Source organism: Leishmania infantum, chromosome 36 (assembly GCF_000002875.2).
Source record: "Leishmania infantum JPCM5 genome chromosome 36".
Lineage (NCBI taxonomy): Eukaryota > Euglenozoa > Kinetoplastea > Trypanosomatida > Trypanosomatidae > Leishmania > Leishmania infantum.
This window is the reverse complement of record NC_009420.2, coordinates 561,536-580,004: the sequence shown is the minus strand read 5'-3', so window position 1 is coordinate 580,004 and position 18,469 is coordinate 561,536. Positions and strand designations below refer to the sequence as shown.

General features: G+C 57.6%; 3 protein-coding genes across 3 annotated transcripts; all 3 read left to right on the top strand.

Annotated features, from left to right (window-relative positions):
• Positions 1-3,904: 3,904 nt before the first annotated feature.
• On the top strand, positions 3,905-5,410 carry LINJ_36_1590 (putative protein kinase; the record flags this gene model as incomplete). The annotated part of the gene is made up of 1 exon (XM_001469704.1): positions 3,905-5,410. The coding sequence occupies one exon, from the start codon at positions 3,905-3,907 to the stop codon at positions 5,408-5,410; it is 1,506 nt and encodes a 501-aa protein (XP_001469741.1).
• Positions 5,411-10,844: 5,434 nt separating this feature from the next.
• Positions 10,845-12,377, top strand: LINJ_36_1580 (conserved hypothetical protein; the record flags this gene model as incomplete). Its single annotated transcript, XM_001469703.1, has 1 exon — positions 10,845-12,377. The coding sequence occupies one exon, from the start codon at positions 10,845-10,847 to the stop codon at positions 12,375-12,377; it is 1,533 nt and encodes a 510-aa protein (XP_001469740.1).
• A 5,370-nt stretch (positions 12,378-17,747) lies between these two features.
• On the top strand, positions 17,748-18,272 carry LINJ_36_1570 (conserved hypothetical protein; the record flags this gene model as incomplete). Its single annotated transcript, XM_001469702.1, has 1 exon — positions 17,748-18,272. One exon carries the CDS (start codon positions 17,748-17,750, stop codon positions 18,270-18,272), a length of 525 nt encoding a protein of 174 aa, XP_001469739.1.
• Between the last annotated feature and the right edge of the window lie 197 nt (positions 18,273-18,469).

The window sequence follows — 18,469 nt, the reverse complement described above, 5'->3', positions numbered from 1 at the left end:
CTTTTATTTTTGTGTTTTGCTCGGGCGAATTTTCTTATCCCTCTCCATCAATCGTGTGCGTGTGGGGTTGTAGTCTATGCGATCACGATACTGCTTTGCTATGTTGCTTTTCATTACGCCCCTTACTTCCATTTCGAAACTAGAAGGCGACAGCCAACCTTCAAAAAAAAAAAAATATAACAACCTCTCCCTATCTCTGTGCTAGTCTCATCCTTGGGTGGGAGGGTCTCAGTGCTGTGGTGGAACTCGGCTACTACAGGGGAGTGATGCCTCTCAGTGCTTGGTTTGCTTGTGTTTGGTTGTCAAGACCCACTCTCTTTGGCCGCGTTGCGATTGCTTTTTTTTTCTTCTCGCTTTCGTTCTCCTCGGTTGCCGTTTTTACGCGTTGTTTTTCTATTCTATATATATATATTTTTTTTTTTCGGAAGGGGAGGCTTGAAGACCGCCAGTGTGCACCAAATCAGCGTGCGCAAAGTTTGAGCGGGTAAGAAAGACGGACTCGTTCGGAAGTGGACCATCGAATTTGTGCGTTGCGTGACGAACGAGATCTCGCGTTAGTGAGGTCATCTCCGTCGGAAGGCAGCGCACGGCATGCGATCACCTCTGCTTCCTCTCTCTTCCTACTTGCTTCTATTCTTCCTTGCCATCCTGGCTGCCTCCAGCACCAACGCAATCCAGCGCCTCACAGAGCGTTTCGCTCGCCTCACTCTCGGAGCCTCTTCCCTTTCCTTTCAGGTCGGCACAGGCCCCACGCCCCCTTCAAGATGTCCACGACGTCCGTCTTCGAGACGAAGCTGAGGATGCACACAGCACTGCCCAGTGACAAGTTGTTCGCGAGGCATCGGTAGTAAGGTGACTTGACCAAGCGGCTCTGTCGAGGCCGAAGAAAAGCAAGTTGGTCCTCCTAGAACGTCCAGGCGCCTCTTGCGGGACGGGGATCCAATGTGGACGAGGGCTGCGCGCGACTGATGGAAGAGCATGCGGCACCGCGCGTGGTGGCATGCCGTGCTTTCCTGCGCGCACGGAATCCGCACGTACAGAAGCTGAGGGGTAAGAGCCTTGACGCGGAGCCGGCTAACGAGGTCATGGTCGTATGTGAGGAGAGTCTGAAGCGCGTCTCGAAAAGACCAGGCGCAGCGAGCGACTCTCTTGCTTGAAGAGGCGCCTCTCGCGTCGATCATCTGCGGGAGAGAGGATTTGCGCGTGGACGGCATCATGCTGCTCCAGACTCTTCTAGCCAGCAACCTCACCCCAGAGTCTTGTGTCCCACAACTGAGACACGCCCCTGGGGATGAGCCCTGCCGATCACACAAGGCCTTTCGGGCCTCACATCAACAGCCTTCCGGTCACCCTCTACACCACACAAGCGCATTATGGACATGTCGGCCTACAACGGCCAGATGCCTCATGAATTGCAGAGCCCGGGGGTATGGTTCCGCGGTGGTGGTGACTCGAAGAAGCTCGATGCGTCTCGGCCGCGCAATGGGCCGATGCAGCGAGGACTCTTTCGTCTCGGGCACATGAATGCAGGGTTTTGGCTCGATCGCGCAGCCACATCATCCTGCAACATACGCGCGCGCCTGTCCTGCTCCAGCAGCCGGGTTTGGTGGAGCGGTCGCAAGACAGGGGGCGGGGGCTGGCTGATCAAGACTTGCCCGCGTCATCCGCGCCGCCTGCGCCCCCTCGATGCAGCGAAAAAGCCGCGCGGAGTGGCGGCCGGGGCTCGCCAGCGGTGACCTCGGGTAAGGTCAGACCCCGAACGTCGAGCTCGACTCGACCTTGCGGGGCACGCATGCCTCAGAACCACGTTGGTGCCTCGCGGCGCGCCGCCGATGCTGCCGTCGTATGCCTCCGCGGCCCAAATAGCAGCGAGAGTGTCACTGCATCACTATACTTTTTTTCCAGCTGCGTGCCGACTCTCCATGAGGACGGGGCGACAGCTCAGTGCGTGGTGTCGCAGGGTCCAGCGCCCCCACGCATTGCGTGCGGAAAAAGCCAAGCAGCCCCTCGCCCCTATCCCCTGCCACTGCGGAGCCGCCTCTGGTGGTGGCCGAGCCAAGCGCCTACGGCGTAGCGGAGCCACAGCAATGCATCCCCGCTGATGCCGGGCGGCCATGTCCTGGTGAGCGCGGCGTCGCCGCGCCCTGCGGTCAGTGAACGCGTCCGTGCCGTTCATGTGATGGGCGGAGTGTGGAGGTGGCTCGAAAGGCATCGCGCCCCCGCCCTCACACTGCCCACTGGTGTGGGGGTGCCCGAGCCCGGCCCCGTGGCGGGTGCACCGGGTGGCGACCGGCGCAACGGCCGCTGCTGTGTGAGTGTGTGTGTGTGTGAGCACTGTTCGACGCAGCGGCGGTGCCCGGGTGACTGGGTCGGCGCACGGCTGCAGGGCTTGCCCTACCGCTGCATCTCCCCATGCGCTGTGCCTGTGACCGGCCGAGGGCGGGGGGGAGTTGAGTGTAGGCTGAACACCTTGCTGTATGGCAGGCAGCAGGCTAGTTAAAGGAGACGAGAAAACGATTTTTTTGGAGCTTCTCTCCGTTGACGATCAGTCCATGGCCCGTTTTCTCTGTGTAGTCGCCTCCTTGGTGCTCTTGGGACTCTTCCTTGGTGCTCGTATACCTCTTGTCTAACGAAATTGCGCAATGCTTTGCTGCAATTTTTTTGTTGCGCTGGCTTCGAGTGCATGGGAAGTTTTTTTTTGTGGCGCATCCGCCATTTGTTGAATGATGTGCACACACACACACACACACACACATTTCTCTTATTGCAGATGGCCACAGAGGCACAGCGCATGCCCATGTGCTGGTCGATCCGACGACGGAAATCAGACATGCGTCTTTTTTGTGATTCTTTTTTGCTCTCCTTTCCCCTGCAACCTTCTTCTCTGCCTTGCTGTGTAGGTGTGTAGGAATACCAGCGCCCACGCTGATAGTAGCGCAGCAGCACAAGAAAACAAGCACAAGCAAAATGCAGAGCACAGGTCGTGCAGGCGTCGCAGTCGGGTGTCAAGCGAGGATGTCTCCGCGTATTTCGTCGCTTCGCTTTCACTGGTAACGACGTAGGACACGCCTGCAGCACACATGCACCAGTAGAAATGCTTCTTCCTTCTTCGCCTCGGTTATTTTTTGCTCTCCTCTCTCCGTCCTGCTCCGCCTATTACCCGTGCCTTTTGTGTGCGTATGTGTGTATCTTCGCGCAAACACACCGAACGTCAAACGACAACACCGTGTCCACCGGCATGCGCCGTGCACAGCAGTGCACGGTGCTGGTTTAGCGTTTGTTGTGACACTACGGCTTTGGGCATATCTTATTCTTTTCTGCCAAAGTCGGGGGTCACGGTGCCGTCGTGTGCAGCAACCCTCCCCTCTTTCCCCTTCCCCAAACCAAGGAAAGAACGCACACGAAGAGAGTGTCTGTGCTGCGCTGAATAAGCCGCGGGTTCTTTCTCTTTAATCCTCGACACGAAGGCAGAAGAGAAGTATCGAGGAAGGCTCAGCGGCGCCGACGTAGCGTTCACCTTTCCCCCGCTGAAGTACGGTGAGTGCCGTCGCAAATCTCTTTTTTTCACCTCTACGTTTCACGGCGCGAGCACACCGTCAGCATCGTCTCTCAATTTTGCCTATCACTTTCTATTTTCTCGCTGCTCTGCCGAAACGAAACCGTGTGCTGCACTTCTCCGTGGCACTGGATAAGATACACCACAAGCACCCACAAACAAAATAAAAAATAGCGAAGAGACGCCCCCCCCCAAAAAAAAACTGTGTCGTACAGTATTCGCCTTTGGAACCGATCCATTGTTTTATCGACTCGTGTCCACAGGCCACGTGCACACGCACCGCAAGTGAAAGCGCAGGTCGTGCTCGAGAAGGAGAAGCGGTGAGGTACGAGTGTGTTAACCCCCAAGATGGCGGCACCCAGCGACGCACTTATCAAGAAGGTGTGCAACGCGTTCCCTGCCACCTTTGGGGTAGACACCGAGGAGGACAGAAGTCCTGCCGAAGGCCGCCTCTCACGTCCCTTCCGATACTACTTGGACACGGTGCTGGGGTCTGGGACTTCGGGAACGGTGCTCTACGCCCGTCGCGTGCGCGATGATTACCCGTTCGCGGTTAAGGTGATGGACGTAGAGGGCTACACGCCGCAGGAGATCATGCGGGCGTCGGGTGAGGTGTGCTGCCTGCTCAGCTGCGACTACTTCTCGATCGTTAAGTGCCACGAAGACTTTGTGTACAGTGACGAGAGGAATCCGGAAAGCGTTTCCATGATGGCCATGGTGCTGGACTACGCCAACGCCGGTGATCTCCGCCAAGAGATCAAGAACCGAAGCAAGACGAACCGCCCTTTTGCGGAGCATGAGGCCGGCCTGATCTTTATCCAGGTGCTGCTGGCCGTCCACCACGTCCACTCGAAGCGCATGATTCACCGTGATATCAAGAGTGCCAATATCCTGCTGTGCAGCAACGGTCTTGCAAAGCTTGGCGACTTCGGTTTTAGCAAGCACTACGCCGCTACCGTGAGCGACGATGTCGGCCGCACGTTCTGTGGCACCCCCTACTACGTGGCACCGGAGATTTGGCGGCGCCGTCCGTACAGCAAGAAGGCGGACATGTTCTCGCTCGGCGTGCTTCTTTACGAGCTGCTCACGCTGAAGCGTCCCTTCGACGGCGAGGATATCGAGGAGGTCATGCACAAGACACTTGCTGGCCGCTTCGATCCCCTGCCGGACAGCATTAGCAAGGAGATGCAAACAATCGTTTCAGCGCTGCTGCAGAGCGAACCCAAAAAGCGGCCGTCTAGTAAGACGCTGCTGAACACACCAACGTGCAAGCTGTACATCTCTGTTGTGCGGGAGATCGTGCAGAGCGGAGAGGCCAGCGGCTTCTCCGTTGAGCAGGAAACGACCATAACGCGTCAGCTGAAGCAGACGAAGGAAGAGCTTCAGGTCGACCGCCGTCGCCCACCGCTGTCGATGGAGGATGTCCTGCGCACGACTGTGAAGGTGCCCTTGAGCGACTCACCCGATCGAATCGGTTTTATCTTGTACGGAGGCAAGGTGATGAAGCAGAGCAGTGACCTTAGCTGGAAGCGCCGCTACGTGTGCGTCTACGGCGAGGTGGAAAAGGGATGCACGCTGACAGGCGACGTGGCATCCTGTCTGGTCTCGCTCGAGCTCGTGCAAGCGGTGTCTCGTGACACTCTGGAGCAGCAGTGCATTTCGACCCCTTTTTCCGACTTGGAGGATGTCTTCCCGGTGATCAGCAAGTACACGGGCTCGGATGCGGCGCACGCCTTCGCTGTGGCCTTCAAGAACGGCCGACGCATATTGTTTGACGCGGATGACGACAATGACCGAGACGGCTGGATGCGCTCCATCCAAAGCTTCCTTGGCATCGGAGACGAGGATGACTGAGTAGCGCCGCAGCGGAGGCGGGAAGACAAGCGCCTGCTGGGTACATGGGGAGAAGGGGAAGAAGCTTTCTCAGGAGTACTTCCACCTCCGCTAACCTCCATGTGTTGCTTGAGCAACTGCACTTCTTTTTGATATCGGGTCACGTGGGCTACACATTGTAGCTGCGGCACGCAGAAGATGGGGGAGGGGGAGCGTCTTTTTCGCTTGCTCTTCCTGCATCCCCCGTTACCTGCCGTGGCACTCCTGTTTCTGCCGTACCGTCCTTCCTTTCGTGTTCTCAGCTTGTTGCTTCCCCCTTACCGAGCAGCAGCCAAGGAAAAAACTGCCTCCACCCCCTCCCCCTCCCCCTCGACTGCGCATGTGCACGATTACTCTTCCACTTCTCTTGTCCTACACTTCACTCTCCTCCACCTCCTCTCTTACCGGGTGCCGTAGTAACGCTCACTTGACAAGAGCATGCAACTAACGGCGTAGAAGAGAAGGGGTAAGGGTGAGGGGAGTGCGGTGGGAGGTACATGGGCGGGGAACGTGCGGGCCGCGTGTGGTTGCTGCGCACTCACACCCTTCCTTTTTTTGTTGTTGGCAACAGCGCATTACGCAAGAGTCGCGTTTTTTTTTTCCGAAGTCGGATCGTGTTTCTTTTATGTTGGCCGGCCCCCTTCTCGGTTTTGTTCTGCCTTTTCATTTTCCATGTGACCGCCTCTTTGTGGCGACCTTTTCTTCCTTCTTCATGTCTTTTCCCGGATGGGAGAACCTGCGCCGTGGGCATCCCTGCCAAGCTGGTTTTCTGCGCGCGCGCGTGCTTTTCTGCACGCGTATGTGTGCTCATGTGCATAATCGTGTATTCTGTCTTCACTGGTTGCTTTCTCAAACCATCTACCTCAACTGAGTGGTTTTCTTGTTCGAGCAGGACGATCGCCCCGTCATCCCGCCTGCACGCGAGATGCACTGCCCGGCGACCCGAGTGTGAGCGCCTCGTCACGCGAAGAGGGCATCTGAAAGGAGGCACAGGAGAGGCAGAAGAGAAGGAAGGCTGCATCCAGCTCGCTCACCAGTCGCTTCACAAACGTGTATCGTGCTCACTCTATGTTCTGCGTATGCTGGCTTTCGTTGTCGCTTTCCCGATAGCTTTCTCCTTCTCCGCCGTCCCGCTGTGCAGCCGTTCGAAGCAAGGGCGACGCTCCCCGTTCCAAAGTGGGGACCGCCCTGTTTTGTACGTCTGCTGCCTCGCAGTCTCACACATGCGCCTGCCTTGCATATTCCTTTTCCGGATGACGGCTGCGCCCACAGACGTCTGTCCGTGCTTTGCACCCCTGCAGCGGCGGGTGACTGGCGGTGACAATCTGGTGTGCGGATCGTGGGCGACCTACGGCTCCCTGCTGGCATTGCGGTACCCCCGCCCCGCCAGAGCCCTCGGCCCGCCTGTTTTCCGTATAGGGGCGCCCTACCCGGCATTGTGCCGGGTACACTACGCGAGGTTCGCCGGTCGTTCGAGACTCGGAGCAAGCGTCATTTCCCGCTAGGGCGCTGCACGCGGTGACATGACTAGGCACGCGTCACCCGCGCTGCATGGGCTTTCCCCGCTGGGCGTGACTAGCGACCCCCCCTCCCCCCTTCGTTCCATCTGCCACGGCAGAGGCGTGCGAGCCTGCCAGACACGCCGCCGACGCATGGCACCGATGGAAACGCCAGATGAAGACGGCGAGGCCATACCCCCTTCCCCACGGCCCGACCCGAGAAGGCCGTCGTGAAACAGGCCCCGGGGTGCGGGGATGCGGGGACTGCGCGGGCGCGCTGCCACGCACCGCTGGGGCGCGGCGTCCCGGTGGTGGGCAGGGCAAGGGCGGCGTTCGACAGGAAACGGCGCGAAGAGGCGCCGCACGGGACAGCGCCAAAGCGGGCACGCGTGGCGTCATAGGCGGCATCGTCTCCATCCGGCGGGGTGGGCTCCATGAGGCACCGATGCCGGATGCACGACGTGCGCAGCCCGAGGTGCGCGAGCGGGGCTCCTCCAGACCCCCATGCGGAGAGTCCCCGCCCCGCGCTACGGGATGCCGCGGGCTGAGGCGACTTGGGGGACTGGGGGGGAGGGACGCATGGCATACAGGCAGGATGTGCAAGGTCGCACAGGTCCCACCCCCCGGCCTGCGGCTGGTGGCCTTCCTCCCTGAGCGCGTCCTGCAGCGCACCTGGACGGTCCACTGCCTCCGCCCTCGCGCATGTTACCCCGGACGCGGCCCGCTTTGGCGCGAGGCATGCAGTCCACGCCGCGTCTCCGTCGGGCGCCGATGGCGCGGCACGCGGCCGGTGAAGGGGGCGAGGAAGGACATGCAGAGGCCCATAGGACGCACGGCCCGGCTCCGCGGCAGGGCGGCTCGTCCTGGACGGCGAGGGTGCAGCTGTGGTGCATGGGCGGTAGGTGGGCTGAGGCTGTGCACGCGTGCGTTTGGTGACTTTGTCGTGGTGGAACGGCACTCTGAAATACATTGATTTGAAATTTTTTTGTGTCGCGGGTCTTCTTGATGATCTGCAGTGTGTTGTCATATTTCCTCATCCCTCCGCTGTGCTTCGTTGTGTTGCCTTCCATTTTGGCGGTAGGGTGTTCGAGGAGGGGTATAGGGTGCCGCCGCTTGCTGGCCACGTCTCTCTTGTGGTACGTGGTGGTGGCGGCCCTTGTGGCATTGTTGTGTATGTCTTCCTTAGTACTCGTTGCCTCCTCTTTCTTCTTTCCTGCACCTTCGAGTTGTTCTCCCTCTCTCGTGTGTGCATGCAGCTGTGGGATCTACATATTGATTCTCTCGTGTAGGGGGGGGTGTGATCGATGGTTAGGGGGAGGGGCTGATTGTTGTTTCGCGTTGTGCCGCGACTCATTCTGTCTTTCTCCGTACGCGGCGCGCAGACTTTCTCTCTGTCCCGCTCACTGTGGTCCTTTCTATAGTGTGGTTCTTCTTTATGCTATGGGGAGGGCGTCTGCGTGTGTCTTGTGTCGTCTCTTTCGTTAGTTCTGTGTCGTGCGTAGGGTGTTGCTGGTGCTCATTTCTGTGTTGTTTTTTTTCGCCCCGTATACCGATTGCCTGCGTTCCGCTCTATGCCGTCTTGATTGCTTCCGTGTCACTCACTGCACTTCTGTTCCGTCGTCGTCCACCGCCTTCTCGTTCCTCCTCCTCTTGATGCCTCCATCTTGCCCTCGTATTCCTCAACGTGGGCGACTCTCCTTTTCCCGTCACCTTATTCTTTCACCCGAGCTCCATTCTCTCTCTCCGATTCGATGCACACGTCATCCTTCCCCTCTTGAGGTGTGCTTTTGTTTGAAGCGTGCCTGTTTAGGTCGTTCTCCTTGGTCTCCCGTTGGGGACAGAGGGTTGCGTGCATGCAAATGAACGTGACCGTGTATGGAAGTGTGCGCGTGTACTGCCCCGTTTGATGTGCTGCAGTACGAACTTGTGCTGCTGCCGTGTCTCTCCTGTGCCCTCCTCGCTTGTTTTTGCCTGTCTTGCTGACGTGGCACCTTTTTTCTGCCTCCCCTCTCAGGTGTCTGTCCTCCCGCGAATACATGGTTGTGTTTCTTCCGAGCATGAATGGGGTGTGCGCGGAGGTGGGGAATGGGAGTGAGGGGCGGTGTGAGAATGATCCTTACCAAAAACAAACTCAGTCTTCCCTCGATTCCAAATACAAGGCAGTTGCAACTTTCTTTTCCTGTCTCCGCATTCTCTAAAGATCGCGCTTATGTTCTTTATTTTTCTGTCGTTGTGGCTGCAGCAAGGGTCTTCTGTTTTCTTTAGAAGGCCTGCGCGCCTATGTGCATTCTGTGCGTGCGTGCGCTCTAGCGAATATGCTCATAGCTTTCGATATACATATGCTTGTGTGTATAGGTGTATGCATCCACGCAGCTGTACTTGAACTTCTTCCTCCTCCTCGACGTCCGTCATGCTCGTTTATTGCTGGTGTACTACGTATACATATATATATATATGCGTATATATATATATGGTGCGTTTCATTTTTTTTTGAGGGGGCTTGGCTGTTTTTTTTCTGCTTTATTGATTTCTTTCGAAGCCTTTACGGCGTGCACAGTATGCTGTGTCACGTGTGTGGTTTCCTTTCTTTGTGTGTGCTTGCTTCGGTGGTGGTTGCGCGTGTGCGAATCGGGGTTTGAACGGCGGATACCGCACATTTGTTTTTCTTTTCCTTGGCTTCTCTTTTTTTTCGTTGTTGTTTTTCTCTCTGTGCTGAACTTCTTGAGGCGTGTGTGCGATGGCGCGCCTGTGCTGGCACGTGTGCCTCTTCCCTGTACATTTTAGTGGCAGCAGGGATTCTTTCCTTTTTTGCTGCAGTGAGTATGCGCTGGCTGCTCTAGGCAAGGGAGCCGGGTGGAATGAGGAAATGCCGTCAAGCGCCCGTGCATGAGGGCTCCGGCGTGGACGGGCCGGTTTCTCTCCTTGCTGCGGAGGTTTTGCTATATCCGAAAGGCGTCAGTGCCCCGTGATGGGTGACGAAATTGTGCTTCTCAGGTGTACATAGGCACACGTATGTCGAGAGGAGGTGGGGGGACTGTGGGAGTGAGTGGCACGACAGACGCACAATACGCACCCACACGAAAGCAAAGGAATTCTCAACGGCACTGACGGCTCTGCAAAATGGACGCGGAGGTGTCACGTGCATATATTCCCCTTTCTCAACTCAGACGAGCTCTTTCTCTCTCCCCCCTTCCTGCGCCTTGAATTATCCGAACCACACGGGTGCCTTGCGCGCGTTGAACCCTTCACAGAGATATCGAAGAGATGTGATGATTCGGTGGCTATGAACAAGTATTGTTCCTCTCCCATTCGCCTCCTTCACCTCCCTGTCTCCCGCGCTTTCTTCTGCTCTTGTTGGTTCTGCCCCCCCCCCCCTTCTCTCTCCTTTCCCTCCTCGTCAATCTTGCCTTACCCCTTGTTGGCATCTTTAGCAACTATCCCAGTCGAAGAGAAAAACAGAACAGCATACGCAGAGAGCGAAGAGGGTGTTCAGGTTCTCGAGAAGAGCGCGAAATTGCATCATTTTATGCTGATGGTTTGCTGCGCCGAAGCCTCTCTTTCTTTCCATCCTCTCGCAATCTCCCTCTCGTCATGGACGCGCTTGCGTGCTGCTTCTTCTTTTTGCTAAGCGCAGAACCTTGCCGCCTGTGTGCGAGCGCCATGCATACCCTTCAGCTGTCTCTCTACTCTCTCGGTCTGTCCCTCTCCACCTCTGAATCTACTACGGTTTTCTTCCGGCTCTGACGCTCGCAGAAAACAAGCGAGCATAAATCATCGGCCCTTTTTTTCTATATCTTGCCGGTCCTATTCTGGTGTGGTGAGCATCATCAGCGCACCCGTATACGCTTTCCCTCGATCACTTCGTTCTTTCTATTGTCTCTGTTCCTTTGCTCTGTTATCTCTGAGAGAAAGAAAACATGTCGGGGGGTAACGCCGGCGACGCCATGATCGGCCGTGTGTGCCGGAACTTCCCAGACACGTTTGCCAAGGACGAGGCAACGGCACGTGAGCAGGACAAGAAGTACTGGATTAGCCGCGTGCTGGGCTCCGGCGCCACTGGAACGGTTCTGTGCGCGAAGCGCGTATCTGATGGCGAAGGATTTGCCGTCAAGTGCGTTGACATGGAGGGCATGTCCGAGGCCGACAAAAACCGTGCGCAGGCAGAGGTGGACTGCCTGCTGAACTGCGACTTCTTTTCGATTGTCAAATGCCACGAGGACCTGGCGAAGCGCGATGCCAACAACCCAGAAATGGTGCAGATGATTGCACTGGTGCTGGACTACGCCAACGCCGGTGATCTCCGCCAAGAGATCAAGAGCCGCGCCCGGACGGGTCGAACGTTCCGCGAGCATGAAGCAGGTCTGCTGTTCCTACAGGTGCTGCTGGCCGTCCACCACGTCCACTCGAAGCACATGATTCACCGTGATATCAAGAGTGCCAATATCCTGCTGTGCAGCAACGGTCTCGTGAAGCTGGGCGACTTCGGTTTTAGCAAGATGTATGCAAATACTGTGAGCGACGATGTCGGCCGCACGTTCTGTGGCACCCCCTACTACGTGGCACCGGAGATTTGGCGGCGCTGTCCGTACAGCAAGAAGGCGGACATGTTCTCGCTCGGCGTGCTTCTTTACGAGCTGCTCACGCTGAAGCGTCCCTTCGACGGCGCCAATATGCACGAGGTCATGCACAAGACACTTGCTGGCCGCTTCGACCCCCTTCCGAGCAATATTAGCCCAGAGATGCGCGATATCGTGACAGCGCTGCTGAGCGGTGACCCGGGGCGCCGCCCATCGAGCAGTCGGCTGCTGAACATGCCCATCTGCAAACTCTTCCTGTCTGGCTTGCTGGAGATTGTGCAGACCCAACCGGCTTTTCAGGGTGGTCTGCGCGACTCGATCTCGAACCAGATTCAGGAGACGAAGCGGCTGCTAGTGACAGAGAAGCGCCACATCCAGCGCATGATGGAGGAGAGCTCGGGCAGCTCTGTGGCCGCGTCTACTACGATTCTCGAAGGCGCAACCCCACTCACAACGACGCTCGGCGGCCTCACGATTCACGAGGGAACCGTGAAGAAGCAGAGCAGCGACATGGTATGGAAAAAGCGCTATCTGTGCATCCGCGCCGAGCTCGCAGACGGCCAGACAGTGCTCGATATGAACCCCAAGTTCAAGACCTTGGACATGGTGCTGGCCATATCGAAGGAGACAATGGAGCAGCAGTGCATTTCCACGCCCTTCACGGAGCTGGAGGACGCCTTCCCGGTGCCTGCTAAATATACTGGCTGCAACGCCTCCTTTGTCTTCGCCGTCGCTTTCAAGACTGGAAAGCGCCTGTCGTTCCAGACGAAGAGCGAGGTAGAGCGCGACCTTTGGATGGAAAAAATTCAGGACGTTTTGGGCATTGGCGACGGCGACGATGACGACATGTCTGCTCTACCCGCAAAGGAGTGAGTCCGACTCTACAACGTACAGCAGAAAAGGATGCGACAACACAAGAAGCGGGATGGCATCAGGCAGAGTTCCGGCACGGTGCGCTGCAGGCAACTGACCGAGCGGCTGGCGCGTTGATTTCTCCCTTCCTTTGGTGATCTTCTTCCTCTTCGCGGCATATTGTGCCGAGCCGTTCGCGCACGCCGAGTGGCAAAGCGCGTTTGCGATGTGGCGGCACCCTTTGCGTGCTGGTCCTCTGTGCGCGCATCTGTCGGTAGGTTTCGCTCGGTGCGCGGCTTGCGAGATACCGAATGGCTCGGTAGTGGACGAGGGCCCCGCTGCTTCTCCTGTCTCTTCACGTTTATGTAGATACACGCCTTTCTTTTTTCGTTTACTTTTTTTTTCTCGCGCGCGTGTGTGTGTGTGTGTGCTTGTGGCGACAACCCGGCCCACCCAGCCCCCTCTCAATCTCTCGCTCTCACCCTCCTGTCTTTATCTGTCATGTCCACGTACTTCACGGTTGTGATGTGTGGAGTGTATGCTTGTTCGGCACTTTGAGGTACGCGCGTCTGTGCCTGTGTGACTGTGCGTGTGCACGTCCTTGTCCCCCATTTTTCGTTCTTCTATTTTGATTTTCGTGGCCCTTACATTTGTTTTTCTGCGTGTTCCATCTTGATCGGGTGACGGTGCTGAGAATCTAGGTGAGGAAAGGTGATGGCAGGGACGCGGAGGAATGACGCTTTGATGGAACCCACGTGATCGAGGCCGCTGCGGCCTTGGTGTTTTGGCTTTCTTAGTTGGCTGTGGCTTGTCTCCTCGTCCGTGTCACTCTGGCCTTCCCCTGCTTTCTCACTGTCTCTCCTAGATGATGTGTTTGACTTCCACTGAGCTGTGTCCTTTTTTCTCTCGTTCCCCCCTTGTTGGAGGGCTTGTATTGCTTTGGCATTCTGTTTTTGGTTTTCTCCCTCGCTCTTTCTCATGTGAAAAGTGTTTTGTAAGTGATGTATACCAGCAGTCCACTGGCAGCAGCAACGGCAGGACAGCGGCGAACCTGCTGCTCTCTCTTCCTCTTCCACTTTCTTCCGCGCATGCACACACCCACACACGCACACACTACACGCTTGCACGCCTTGCCCGTGTGTGGGTGTGTGTATGTGTTGTGTCTGCAGTTGCATTTTCAGTGGCTGTTTGGTGGTAATGGTCGTCTTTTTCCCGCCGTCGTCTTTCCTTCCACTCTCATCACACCTTCCCCCTTTCCTTTACTGCCCCACCTCTTCCTCTCCGCCGCTTGTCTTGCAGCAGACTCCCTGACAGTAGTAGATGCGCGCTTTTTTTTTGAGGTGGTGCGCTTGTCTGTTCGGGAGGAATGTTCCTTTCATGGACGCGGGCATTAGGCGGAGAGATAGGTGAAAGAGGAAGGGGAAGGGAGAGAGAGCCCCCCCCCCCCCACACACACACAAAAGGGGGTGAGGGGCGTGTATCAATTCATGAACTGTCCTTCCTCCTCGTTTTCCACGCTCCTTGCTCTCCCTGTGCTCTATAGCTCCGCTGCTCTCTTTTTTTTTCTGGAAGGTGCGAGAGGAGAATGCCCGTCTCAGACAGTTCTGTTTCTGTTTTTGCTTTTTCCTTCTCATGTTGCTCTTCCAATTGATTGTGTACTCCCGAGACAAGCGCCCCCTCCTCGCTTCCCTCCCCCCTTTCCTCTTCCCTCAGCCGTGCTTGGCTGCAACTTTCCGTCTCTTTTCTTCCTCTTCTGCTCACCTTTTCTCGGAACTGACACGGGTAGGGCAGACTGGGGTACAGCTGCACCCTCCAGTGGAGCCATGCAACATGCATCTTACGAGTTGAGAGGGGCAGAGGTCAGAAGACTACCAGCAAGCGGGCCACGCGTCTTCATATCCCAGATGAGGATCCCCTTGCCTGTGCGAGGTGGGAAGCAGAAGAGTCGGATGGTGCCCGGCCTCGTTCGGCGCCCACACGCTCCTCTAAGAGAGACAAGCGAAAATAAAACACGAGCAAAAGGTTGCGAAAAAAAAGGAGGGCAGAGGAGTTGTCGCCGGAAAAAAAAAAACAGCAAAAGAAAGCCGCCGCGCGGGAGCTACATGGCAGCAGAGGCGAGCAAAGAAGCCATCGAGCGACTGTGCTTTTTTTTGCTGTTTCCCACCATCAGCGTTTTCTTTTTATTGTTTGATCCGTTTTTCTTTGTTGCTGTGTTGAGAGTGAGTTGTGTTGCTTCTGCAGCCGCATTTTCATGTCGTCTTTTTCGTCAAAGATACGTTCTTGCTTTTAGGCTCCCTTCCTCCACCTTTTTCTTGTTTGGACACGACAAATGCCTGATGCGTGCGCACGTGCACGCCATGGTGGCTCACTCTTTTCGTCGCCTTCCACACTACTTCCTCACTTCATCTTGCACTACATCACTATACCTTTTTTCCAGCTGCGTGCCGACTCTCCATGAGGACGGGGCGACACCTCAGTGCGTGGTGTCGCAGGGTCCAGCGCCCCCACGCATTGCGTGCGGAAAAAGCCAAGCAGCCCCTCGCCCCTATCCCCTGCCACTGCGGAGCCGCCTCTGGTGGTGGCCGAGCCAAGCGCCTACGGCGTAGCGGAGCCACAGCAATGCATCCCCGCTGATGCCGGGCGGCCATGTCCTGGTGAGCGCGGCGTCGCCGCGCCCTGCGGTCAGTGAACGCGTCCGTGCCGTTCATGTGATGGGCGGAGTGTGGAGGTGGCTCGAAAGGCATCGCGCCCCCGCCCTCACACTGCCCACTGGTGTGGGGGTGCCCGAGCCCGGCCCCGTGGCGGGTGCACCGGGTGGCGACCGGCGCAACGGCCGCTGCTGTGTGAGTGTGTGTGTGTGTGTGAGCACTGTTCGACGCAGCGGCGGTGCCCGGGTGACTGGGTCGGCGCACGGCTGCAGGGCTTGCCCTACCGCTGCATCTCCCCATGCGCTGGGCGTGTGCCAGGACTTTTAGAGTTGGGCTCCTTTTGCATGTCACAGAATGAGCATGTTGAATAAATCGGTGTTGGCCTTGTGAGGCCTGTGCGTAAGCCGCCATGGGTACGGTGGTGAAGAGTACGTGTGCTGGTGTGGTGCTGACATTCTATGTGTACTTGTTAGTTTTCGTCTTCCCGGGACTTTCGGAGAGGCTGCGGGGAATGTATACGTTAGGTGTGTGTATGCATGTACATAAGTGTGTGTGTGTGTGACCGTCAGCCGCAGATGTGGCGGATGGTGACGTCACACCCCGTCTGCTCCTGTTTCTGCCATGGAAATTTCCCTCGTCGTTGGTGCTTTCTGTATCTCTTGTTCTCTTTTCATTATGGTGCTTCTTATTTTTCTGTGTGTGCATGTGTGTGTGTGTGGGTGGGTGTGTGGGCCGCCTATCCCCTCTCTTTCCTTTCGCTCTCTCCTTTCGCTCTTCTTTGCGTGGTTTGTTGCTGTTACGGTTGTTGTTCGTCGTCGATCTGTTTTTTTTTTGTTTGTATTCCAGGTGCGATGCTCTTGTTTTGACTCCTTTTCCCGTTATTATTGGTGTATGTCATAGTCATTATGTTTGAAGCGTATGAATGATGCATGGCAACGGCACAAGGTAAACACACACACGCGCGCACACACACACAAAGAAAAAAGGCACAACTGTTCGTCACAGCGGAATGGGTAACTACTTTGCACGAGAAACGCACAGGGTTACACTCCGTCAAGCAGGATGTACACCGACGATGTGGTGGCACTGCATGTTTTTCCTTTTTGGTCGTGTACGGCAGTGTATACACCGAATCTCTTTGCCACCACTGTTGCTCCGCTGCGCCTTGTCCCTATTCATGCCTGACTTCTTTTCCGTTCCTCAGATACGAAAGCGCAACTGATACAGCAGCGCCACGCATGTGCACCCTGATTCATGAGGCGTTCCAATTAGATGGTGGGCGGCCTACGGCTCCCTGCTGGCATTGCGGTACCCCCGCCCCGCCAGAGCCCTCGGCCCGCCTGTTTTCCGTATAGGGGCGCCCTACCCGGCATTGTGCCGGGTACACTACGCGAGGCTCGCCGGTCGTTCGAGACTCGGAGCAAGCGTCATTTCCCGCTAGGGCGCTGCACGCGGTGACATGACTAGGCACGCGTCACCCGCGCTGCATGGGCTTTCCCCGCTGGGCGTGACTAGCGACCCCCCCTCCCCCCTTCGTTCCATCTGCCACGGCAGAGGCGTGCGAGCCTGCCAGACACGCCGCCGGCGCATGGCACCGATGGAAACGCCAGATGAAGACGGCGAGGCCATACCCCCTTCCCCACGGCCCGACCCGAGAAGGCCGTCGTGAAACAGGCCCCGGGGCGCGGGGATGCGGGGACTGCGCGGGCGCGCTGCCACGCACCGCTGGGGCGCGGCGTCCCGGCGGTGGGCAGGGCAAGGGCGGCGTTCGACAGGAAACGGCGCGAAGAGGCGCCGCACGGGACAGCGCCAAAGCGGGCACGCGTGGCGTCATAGGCGGCATCGTCTCCATCCGGCGGGGTGGGCTCCATGAGGCACCGATGCCGGATGCACGACGTGCGCAGCCCGAGGTGCGCGAGCGGGGCTCCTCCAGACCCCCATGCGGAGAGTCCCCGCCCCGCGCTACGGGATGCCGCGGGCTGAGGCGACTTGGGGGACTGGGGGGGGAGGGACGCATGGCATACAGGCAGGATGTGCAAGGTCGCACAGGTCCCACCCCCCGGCCTGCGGCTGGTGGCCTTCCTCCCTGAGCGCGTCCTGCAGCGCACCTGGACGGTCCACTGCCTCCGCCCTCGCGCATGTTACCCCGGACGCGGCCCGCTTTGGCGCGAGGCATGCAGTCCACGCCGCGTCTCCGTCGGGCGCCGATGGCGCGGCACGCGGCCGGTGAAGGGGGCGAGGAAGGACATGCAGAGGCCCATAGGACGCACGGCCCGGCTCCGCGGCAGGGCGGCTCGTCCTGGACGGCGAGGGTGCAGCTGTGGTGCATGGGCGGTAGGTGGGCTGAGGCTGTGCACGCGTGCGTTTGGTGACTTTGTCGTGGTGGAACGGAGGCCTGGAAGTAAAACAAGAGAATGTGCACCAAGAGAGAAAAGGACTTCCCCTGCGTTTTGGGACAGGAGTTCCCGCTGCATAAGTTGGTGTTCTGCCGACAGTGTGCAAGTTCGTTGGGTAATTGTTGTCAGATGGGGAGCCAATCATGTATAACTGCAACTGGTACTGTAGAGTTTTTGGCCAGGGATGTTTAATTTTTGTGCAGCAGCTGTCACATGCTCGGACGAGCGGTCTTCCTGCTTCTGGTATAATCTCGCTCGACCTATCTTCGACTTTCCTCACACCACATACACGATCACAAAAAGCCGCGTTGACAGAGGCGCTTTACTGGTTGTGTTGTCTGCTACCAATGCTCTGTCGTAACCTCTCAAGTTGCTACGGTGCTCATAGGCGCTGTCGGCCTTCTCTGGGTGTCGCGTTCTGCGCCTTGCTGGTCGAACCCTCGCAGGCGGCGTACCTTCGCCGTTGCGCGGCGTCCTCAAGGGGTACAGGAACGGCGGCCTTGCTCAGCAGCGATCACGCATTGCTGTCTGTCTGCAAGCGCTGCGAGCACACCGCCACCATGGCAACGCCACCAAAAAGGGATTTGACAACGAAGGAGCAGGTTGACGAGCTGATGGACTCGTTTGCGGAGGCCTGCGAGCTGATTACCGATGCGAAGGAAAGCGTCGGCACAACGTACTTCGCGGACGACATGGAGGACGCGGAGAAGCAGACGCAAGATGTCCTGAACCGCTGGGAGAGCCTGCAGGCAGCGCTGGAGCACAAGGGGACCGCAGAGGAGCTGCAGAAGGTTCGCAACATGTACGATCTAAAGATCAAGCAGCTGAAGGCAGAGCTTGAGACGGTGCGTGAGGCTGGCGGGGCCGGGTAAGTCCCGCGCTGTGGTAGTCGCAGCGCTGCTTACTCACTCTTTTACACTCTCCAGACTACTTCTACCCCGTTCTCCCCCCACCGAGAGGTAAGCTAGAAGGCGTAGTCGCCACGCGTGCGCGTTGCTCGTGTGCCTCTTTCTGACGCCAGGTGACCCTATAGCTTGTGTACTGCCGCTGCGCAAAGGCCTCCTCTCTC